This window comes from Garra rufa, chromosome 5 (genome assembly GCF_049309525.1).
Source record: "Garra rufa chromosome 5, GarRuf1.0, whole genome shotgun sequence".
In the NCBI taxonomy this organism is placed as follows: domain Eukaryota; kingdom Metazoa; phylum Chordata; class Actinopteri; order Cypriniformes; family Cyprinidae; genus Garra; species Garra rufa.
The window spans coordinates 50697723-50707722 of record NC_133365.1 but is presented as its reverse complement, the minus strand read 5'-3'; the positions used below and the strand labels follow the sequence as shown (position 1 = coordinate 50707722).

Below are 10000 nucleotides of genomic sequence, written 5' to 3'. Positions count from 1 at the left end.
TCAAGTTATTTTTTATTTAGTATTGACCTGCATAAGATATTTCACATAAAAGATGTTTACATATAGTCCACAAGAGAAAATAATAGTTGAATTTATAAAAATGACCCCATTCAAAGGTTTACATACACTTGATTCTTAATACTGTGTTGTTACCTGAATGATCCACAGCTGTATTTTAGTGATAGTTGTTTATCAGTTTCTTGTTTATCCTGAACAGTTTCCAACAATGACTGTATGATTTTGAAATCCATCTTTTCTCACTGAGGACAACTGAGGGACTCATATGCAACTATTACAGAAGGTTCAAACACTCACTGATGCTCCAGAAGGGAAAACCATGCATTAAGAGCCGGGGGTGTAAACTTTTGAATAAAATGAAGGTGTACATTTTTCTTATTTCACCTAAATAAATTTTTTTTTTCATTTAGTACTGCCCTTCAGAAGCTACAGAAGATACTTACATGTTAACCTGAAGACAAAATAAGTTAAATTTACCATGATCTTCAAATTCACTTGGTTCTTAATGCATTGTGTTTCTTTCTGGAGTATTAGTGAGTGTTTGAACCTTCTGTAATAGTTGCATATGAGTCCTTCAGTTGTCCTCAGTGAGAAAAAATGGATCTCAAAATCACAGTCATTGTTGGAAAGGGTTCAAATACACACAAAAAAAAGAACAGCGGCCAGTTCAACTATTCAGGACAAACAAGGAACTCATGAACAACTATCACTAAACAAAACAAAACAAAACAAAACAAAAAAACAGCTGTGATATATCTTTCAGGTAACAACACAGTATTAAGAACTTTTGAACGGGTCATTTTTTACAAATTCATCTATTATTTTCTCTTGTGGACTATATGTAAACATCTTTCATGTGAAATATCTTATTCAGGTCAGTACTAAATAAAAAATAACTTGCATTTTGTATGATCCCTCTTATTTTTGGTAAAATAATTTAATGACCTGTATATTAATACCTGTATTTGGTGTGAATTATGGCATATATGAAAGGGTTGTAGATGGCTGATGATTTGGCGATGACTGCCGGCAGTGTTTTAGAGTAGGGCGTGAGAATGTTTGCATGCCTGAGAAACACAGGAAACAATACAGTTCCTTTTAAACACACGGAGGTCATTCATCAAGTGCAGTGCTGAAGAGAGAAAAAGAGATTACAATGTTTTATAATCACTTGCTACTTCTCACAGCTGTGCTGAGCTTAAATATAGAGATCCACACACACACAGACACACACACATACATACATACACACATGTATGACAAATGCACAGCGAAAAGTGCCAGATAAACAGTAATCAGGGGATTTGCAGATTACTGATATATACAGATTACAGCAAACTATATATAGCATCTAGTATACTGATCCAGTGCATCATATATTAAGGACTTTACAAGGACTATTGACTATCTTCTAGTACAATACTGATATCCAAAGGGATACTAATATTTATAACGGTGACTTCACTTTAATATTTACACTATTAGAAGCTAAGCAGAACTGAAATCACTATTCAATCTGAAAAAAAAGGTGTTTTCTTAAAATCAGTCTTTTCGGTTCCTATTATTGAAACCAGCCCCATTTTACTCAATTTTATATTGCGAGCACAACATATAAGATGTGTTAGAAACAGTGCACTTTCAAATTTAGGCCAAATACTATATTTCATAATTACTTCTCAGTCAAGTGTATCTCTTTAATCTCAGAGGAAGGACCATGTCATGCCTACAGGACAGAAAACAACAGAGCAGTACAGTGAACACTGAGCTTACACAAGTGAGCTTTTGTTTGGTTCTCATCACATGGCTATAAAATCAGTACATGGGCATAATTTTACAAGCCCATATGTTTGCATGTGACAATAATACTGATATTTAAGTATGATGCATGTAGTCACGGAATTTGATGTACACTACCGTTTCAAATGTTGGGGCCGTGAGAATGTTTCATGTTGTTGAAAAAAGTCTCTTTTGCTCACCAAGGCTGCATTTATTTGTAAAATCAGTAATATTGTGATATATCATTGCAGTTTAAAATACATTTCTATATTAATATATTTGAAATATAATTTATTCATGTGAGTCAAAACTGAATTTTCAGCATCATTAAGTGTCACATGATCCTTCAGAAATCATTGTACACTTTAAGAACTTTTTTGTTTGGGGGGGGGGGGGGGGGCTCAACAAAAACAATTACAGTTATTATTATTATTAACATTATATTATATTAATATTATTATGTTAACAGCTGAGTAATTTTTTTCAGGTTTTGTTGATAAATAGAAAGTTCAGAAGAACAGCAATTATCTCAAATAGATATCTTTTGTAACATTATAAATATCTTTATCATCACTTCTGATCAATTTAAAGCATCCTTGCTAAATAAAAGTATTAATTTCTATAATTTCTTTCCAAAAAAAAAAAAAGTTGTACCTTTGGATCTTTAGGTCTTTATATTCATCATAGAATCCTGAAAGAAATCTACTCAACTGTTATTATATAGCATATTAGAATGATTTCTGAAGGATCATGTGACACTGAAGACTGGAGTAATGATGCTGAAAATTTAGCTTTGATCACAGTAATAAATTACATTTCAAAATATATTCATATAGAAAATAGTCATTTTAAATTGTAAAAATATTTCAAAATTTTACTGTTTTTGCTGTACTTTGGATAAAATAAATGCAGACTTGGTGAGCTGAAGAGACTTCTTTAAAAAACATTAAAATCTTACTGTTCAAAAACTTTTGACAGGTAGTGTAAAAGCAATTTTGTGCTGATTTCTCGGGGGAAAAGGTGTTCCAACTAATTTGAACAATTTAGTGGTGGCTCGGAAAACCATTAATCTTATATATTAATCTTATCTATTATCTTTTTTTATAGCTAAAATCAATAAATTCTGAAATTTCAGTCTAAATTACATTCAATATTAAGTTGATGTAATAAAATCAATTCATGCAGAAAGTTTAGTTTAAATTATACAAAATATTAAAATTCAATTAAATCAATTAAATCAATTAAGCAGAAAATTTAGTTTCAATTACACTCAATATTAAAAAAAAACAACGCAAACATTTTAGTTTAAATTACATTCAATATTACAATGATGTAATGATCAACATAAATTATGTCAACTTAAAAAGGTTGAATTATATGATATATTTTGTCCCAGGATTCTTTACTCTTAGCAAAAAAAGGTACAAACCCTGTCCCCTTTGTACATAAAGGGTCCATACCTGTATATATATTTATATATTTGTATATATATATATATATATATATATATAGGTATATATTAGTACATAAAGTGCACTTATTAGATCCTTTTAAAAAGGTACCACCCCAGTGAAAGCTTTTATATTTAGTTTTTTTGAGTGTTTGATGCATTAAAAGTTCAAAAGAACAGCATTTATTTGAAACAGAAAATCTTTGTAACATTATAAATGTCTTTACTGTCACTTTTGATCTATTTCATGTGTCCTTGCTGAATAAAAGCATTCGTTTTATAAAAATAAATCATACTGAGTAAACCTTTTTCAATGGTATTTATGCATGTAGCATTAAAAAGAAGATAAAATAAAGTCAATAAATTCAGAAATTTCAGTCTAAATTACACTCAATATTAAGTTGATGTAATTAAAAAAATTAATTCATGCAGAAATTTTAGCTAAAATTATACAACATATTAAAAAATCAGTTAAGAAGAAAATGTAGTTTAAATTACACTCAATATTACACTGATATAATGATACAACAATTTTATGTCAACTTAAAAGGCTGCATTATTTGCAAAAATGCATTTATTTAAGTTGTGGTGGTAATAGGTCCCCTGAATAACATTATTATGATTAATAATGACAACAGCTGTGCTGCTTAATATTTTTGTGCAAACCATGATATATTTTGTCACCTTTGTACCTAGAGGGTCCATACCTGTACTTTAAAGGTATATATTAGTACCTAAAGTGCACATATTAGTACCTTTTGAAAAGGTACAGCTGCAGTGACCTTTGCTTTCTTAGAGTGTTTGATGCATTGAAAGTTTGTAACATTGTAAATGTCTTTACTGTCACTTTTGATCCATTTCATGTTTCCCTGCTGAATAAAAGCCGAGTATACTGAGTTTACTGAGTAAACTTCTGAATGGTATTCATGCATTTTGCATGTCGCACACTACATACTCAGGGTTATGTGTTTTCACGCTGAACATAAACAATGCCACTGAACTGAACTAACTAAACTCGCATATTATTGATTATTGATGCTAAAATGGTCAATTATTGTCATGTTTTGGGCTGTACTAATCGGTCGGACCATGAAAAATATTTGGAGTACTATAAACTGCCAAAAGTTATAACAAATCAAGGAGATGAGTGCAAAAACTGTCTGAGGAACAAAAAACTGTCTGTGGTTGGTCAAACTGAACCAAGATTTCCAGGGCAAGAATTTTGACAACATTCGTGTTTGTTCTTATTTCCGGTCAGGAAGGTGAAATTTTAGGTTAATATCTTAATTAATACTGCTTGTACGTATTTTTACCACCTATTAACTTTGGTTTGTCAAAATATTGCGGCCTTTCCTACTTACTAAGTCCTTCTCTATATTATTTAGCAGCTTCCACACATTTTTTCCGTGGTTAAGACAGCGTAAATTAGCAGAAAGATATATGAATTTGTACTTTAACCATGCAATCAGTGCTGTTGTTTACATTTTGGTATCTCCAATATGACAGCGCATCCAGGTAACTGACCGAACAATGACGGAAGTGCAAACCCTCTATAATCCTAAGTATAAGCAATAGATTTAGTGATGCTTCCAAAATTTCTATGAAGATCATGTGCATTTGAAGTCCTCAGAAATGTATAAATAGAATACAAATTTCTGGAAATGTGTAGAAGCTCAGCACTCACCCTGCCCAGGCGATGAGGGTGACGCACGCGTAGGGAGACCAGGACAGCACGTACACCACTATGACCACAGCTGCTATTTTAGCCAGTTTCCATTCACTCCTCATGGACTGCTGTTTCACAAAGCTGGACTTCTGAGAGCTCAGCCGCTCTAGATCTCTAAAAACAGACACATACATCATTTATGCAGTCATAAATGCTTTTTAGTGAACTCTTCAATTTCAAGATGCTTCAAGGAGCTCAGACCTGCTGGCCTTTCGTACGGAGAGAAACATGAACAGGTAACAGTAGAGGATGACGGCTAGGGGGATGAAGAAGACGAAACAGCACAGCATCATGGTGTAACTCTTGTTGGCAGGAGCTGGCGAGACGTAGTCCCATGTGCAGGATGTCATCAGACCTTCAGGGATGTAGGAACCTGCAGGAGCATTAAAACATACATCATAAAGTTCATCAGTAGTGTACAATGGAGATAAAGTCACATCTTAAAGGGATAGTTCACCCCCAAAAAAATGAGAATTCATCATTTACTTCCTCTCAAGCTGTTCCACAAAACATTTTTTTTTTTTCACTAATATGGAAGTTTGGTTAACCATATCCTTCAAAATAACCTCCTTGTGTTTAACAGAAGAAAGAAACAACATGAGCGTGAAAAAATTATGAGGGAATTTTCATTTTTGGGTGAACTATTCCTTTAAGAAAAAATGTTTTCACTGAACACTGATGGAGCATTTTGTGGGGAAACAAATTATAAAAGTGGTTTGTTTTGTTTAAAAATCTTACACAATGGTTTTTTATGGAAGCTTATTTATGTAACAGAGTAAAAACATAAAAAGGTAATAGTGACTTTTTTTGTTAAATGTCTGAGAATAAAATTAAAAAAATATCTCAATTCTTTTTCATCTTTTTTTTCTCAAAATTCTGATTTTACATGCAATTTATAAATGCAAGGTATAAGCAGGATTTTGAGGAAAAAACTCTCAGTTAGCTTTTTTACTGAAAAAATATGAATATTAATACTTAAGCTAAAGTGCTTTGGATAACATCTAAGCTAATACTCGTTCAAAACGATCACTTCAGCAAAGTTTCTACTATTTTCTGTTGATTATGATAGATAAAAATAATTTATTTTTGTTCAATAAATATGCATTTTAGGTTTTTAATTTTTTATTTGAAATATATATATATTAAAATATATTTTAAAAAGCTTCAGATTAAGTTTATATCTCACATTATGATAAATAAACAAATTTATTTTTGTGTAATAAATATGTGGTCATTAAAATGTATTCATTTTAGGGTTTCTATTTTTTTTAAATATATAGTCTTTTAAATATATATATATATATATATATATATATATATATATATATATATATATATATATATATATATATATATATATATATACATTTTTTTTTTTATTAAGTCACAGTTAGCTTTTTTAATTAAAAAATATTAATACTTCAGCTAAAGTGCTTTGCATAATAATATCTAAGTTCAAAACGATCACTTCAGGAAAGTTTCTACTATTTTCTATTGATTATGACAAATAAAACATTTACTTTTGTTTAATAAATATGCTGTAGGTTTTCTATAGATTTTTTTTATTAAAAAATATATTTTAAAAAGCTTCAGAAAGCCCATACTAATTTAATAAGGATATTGTTAAAGTAGTAACAATAATTACAATATTTTTTTATTTAAAAATACTTTTTATTTAGATCAAATTAGCAGAGAAGCAACTTTGCATTGTTGGCGATGATCATGCCAACAATTGGCCACATTTTTTATTGTTTATAGTTATAGTTTTATTGTAATAGATCTTTAAGAAAGTGCTAAAGTAACTTTTTGTGTCTTACTACAGTATCTTTCTGGTTAGCAGCAACAAATTTTCATTACTCCATGGAACGCTATCTAATTAATATGCACAATAATTGGCATTACCTTATTTTCTTATTATGTAGTCTTATAATTCTTATTATTAAATGACACCTACCTAAAAATAAAGGTGGTTTAAAAGGTTCTTCACAGTGGTGGCATAGAAGAACCATTTTTGGTTCCACAAAGTACCATTCAGTCAAAGGTTCTTTAAAGAACCATCTCTTTCAAAGAACCTTTTGTGAAACAGAAAGGTTCTTCAGATGTTTAAGGTTCTTTATGGAACCATTTAGACAAAAAAAGGTTCTTCTATGGCATTATGAATCACCTTTATTTTTAAGAGTGTACTGATTTCTGAAATTTAAGTCTGATTTAATCCAAGAACAATGAAATCTTACTCCAGCCAATGAGAGGTGCCAGACTCCAGGCCAGCGAGTAGAGCCAGATGCACAGGATGGCCAGAAAGGTTCTGCGTTTGGAGTTATACTGGATGGTCTGCAGCGGTTTGGTGATGACCAGGTATCGATCGATAGAGATGGCCAAGAGGTTTATCATCGAGGTGATGCCAAACAGCGCACCACAGAATGCATATATTTTACACCCTGAAGAGAATATATATTGTTTATAGTCATTATTGCAGAGGTTACTATATAATAACATACATTTAAACAGGAACGTCATTTGAGCAATAGAATAATGATATGTACGATTCATTCATTTTATATAACAATTTTATTTTACTTTTTTTATCTTATTTTATTTATTTATTTTAAAATAAAAAGTAGAGAGACTGAAAAACATGTTACCCAGTTCCCCAAACATCCACTCCTTAAACAGGCAGTTGATGAAGAATATTGGAGACTGTGTGATGGCCATGAGGAAATCACTGACCGCCAGGTTCACTATGAAATAATTTGGCAGGCTCTGCAACTTCTTATTACTGCACAAAAAAATGTTAAGATCAAGTTATATTTATTCCATTGTTAAAACGGAAAGAACACAGATTATGAACAATGAATTTCAGGTGATATCTGTAAATGACAAAAGATATTCAATGGTTATCAACTGTTTGGTTATCAATACAAATATCTGCAAAGTATCTTAATTTTTAAAAATTTCTTCTCAGAATTCTGAGTTTACATCTTGCAATTATGACCTTTTTCTCAGAATTCTGAGTTTATGTTTTGCAATTCTGACTTCAAGTTTAGCTTCTGCCACAGAATAAAAAAGGTAATTTGTGATCCTGGACCATAAATCCAGTCATACATAGTAGTATGGGTATATTTGTAGCAATAGCCAACAATACATTGTATGGGTCTAAATTATTGATTTTTCTTTTATGCCAAACATCTTTAGAATATTAAGAAAAGATCATGTTCAATGAAGATATTTTGTAAATTTCCTACCATAAATATATCAAAACTTAATTTTTGAATAGTAGTATGCATTGCTAAGAACTTCATTTGCACAACTTTAAATTCTCAATATTTAGATTTTTTTGCACCCTCAGATTGCAGATTAATAATTGCAGATTAATCAAATAGTTGTATCTCAAACAAATATTGTCCTATCCTAACAAACCATACATCAGTGTAAAAGCTCATTTATTCAGCTTTCAGATGATGTAAGAATCTCAATTTCAAAAAATTGACCCTTATGACAGTTTTTTTGGTCCAGGGTCACATCTGTGACTTTTCATTTTACAAGACTTTTTTGTGAGTTTATATCTCACAAATCTGCTTTTTTTCACACCCCAGAATAAAAGTAAAAATAAAATAATTCAGAATTTTTATATAAAATTCACTTATCTGAAATAATATATTAAAATAGTCAAAATTGCAAGATGCAAACTCAGAATTGTAAGGAAAAAAAGTAAAAATTGCGGGTATTTGTGAGACACAAAGTTACTTTTTCATTTTTTTTTCTTGTGGCAGAAACAAGCTTCCATAACTATTCTTTTAATTGCATTGAAATGCAAATATGTAATATTATTATCAGATTTTATTACACACATACTCTCTTAAAAATAAAGGTGCTTCGCGATGCCATAGAAGAACCTTTTTGTCTAAATGGTTCCATAAAGAACCTTTAACATCTGAAGAACCTTTGTGTTTCACAAAAGGTTCTTCATGACGAAAGAAGGTTCTTCAGATTATGAAAAGGTAAGAAAGAGATTGTGACTTTGACTGAATGGTTCTTTGTGGACCCTAAAAAGGTTCTTCAATGGCATCGCTATGAAGAATTTTTTAAAGCACCTTTATTTTTAAGAGTGTAAAACACTTACATGCCTACTAATCTTTGTTAACTTGTTCAATAACCAGGTAAAACAAAATCTTTCATTGTAAATGCATAAAATGATGGTGGGAGGCAAATGAGAGTTATTTGTCAAAGCTGATAAACAGATCAAATGCCCCCAATGCATCGATGTACTGCAGTTCTAGGGATTCCCAGCATTCCTGGAATAGCAGTCAATTCCTTCCACTCTACAAAAGCCCATGATTTCAATAATTGCACCCATTTATGGAAACACATTAAACTTGTTATACCTCATTCACAATATTCCTGGCCTAAAAATGGCCTATTTTGAATGCAAAGGAAAAAACAATTATGGAAAATGAGGATTAGGGCCATCCAGCGACCTACAGGGTGTTTTGTGTATGCAACTTTAATCTGAGCAAAAGGCCTAGTAAAAAAAGAAAAAGAAAGAAGAAGCATTTCACTGCCAGCTCTTTTACAGTGTTGACCCACTTCAGTAAAACAATTAGAGTCAATAACATATTCAAGACTTGGGAGGATTATCCAACAGTGGGGAGAGATGATCTGTCAAAAACATACAGCGAAACTCCCTGCCACTATATCACTTTAAGACTTTATCCGAAATATTTTTATGATGATACTGATACTGCACCATTTTTAAATGGATTTAAATCTTTAAAGTGGATAAAAATGAAACAAGGCTGTTTTAAATTTCTAAATAAATGAAAGAATATCTAACCCAACAAAGTAGAACCAGATAAGGCTACAAGGAGATAATGCTGGAAAATGTTCATTAAGATAAAGATTACATATTACATACATTATTTTTTTAATATTACTTTTAATATGACAAATTTTTATATTATTTTAATATTATTAACTATATATATATATATATATATATATATATATATATATATATATATATATATATATAT

General features: G+C 30.6%; 1 protein-coding gene across 3 annotated transcripts in view; it reads right to left on the bottom strand.

Moving 5' to 3' along the window:
* The window catches only part of opn4xb (opsin 4xb), a 16655-nt gene that overhangs the window by 5758 nt on the left and 897 nt on the right, over nucleotides 1-10000 (bottom strand). For all 3 annotated transcript variants that reach the window (XR_012355610.1, XM_073840754.1, XM_073840755.1), the window contains exons 2-6: nucleotides 7613-7746; nucleotides 7205-7408; nucleotides 5172-5343; nucleotides 4929-5084; nucleotides 978-1085 (exon numbers count right to left, since the gene is read on the bottom strand). Coding sequence is in view for 2 of the 3 variants with exons in the window: in XM_073840754.1 (XP_073696855.1) it covers nucleotides 978-1085; nucleotides 4929-5084; nucleotides 5172-5343; nucleotides 7205-7408; nucleotides 7613-7746 (774 nt within the window). In the remaining variant the exon portion in view is untranslated. The remainder of the gene's footprint in view (nucleotides 1-977; nucleotides 1086-4928; nucleotides 5085-5171; nucleotides 5344-7204; nucleotides 7409-7612; nucleotides 7747-10000) is intronic.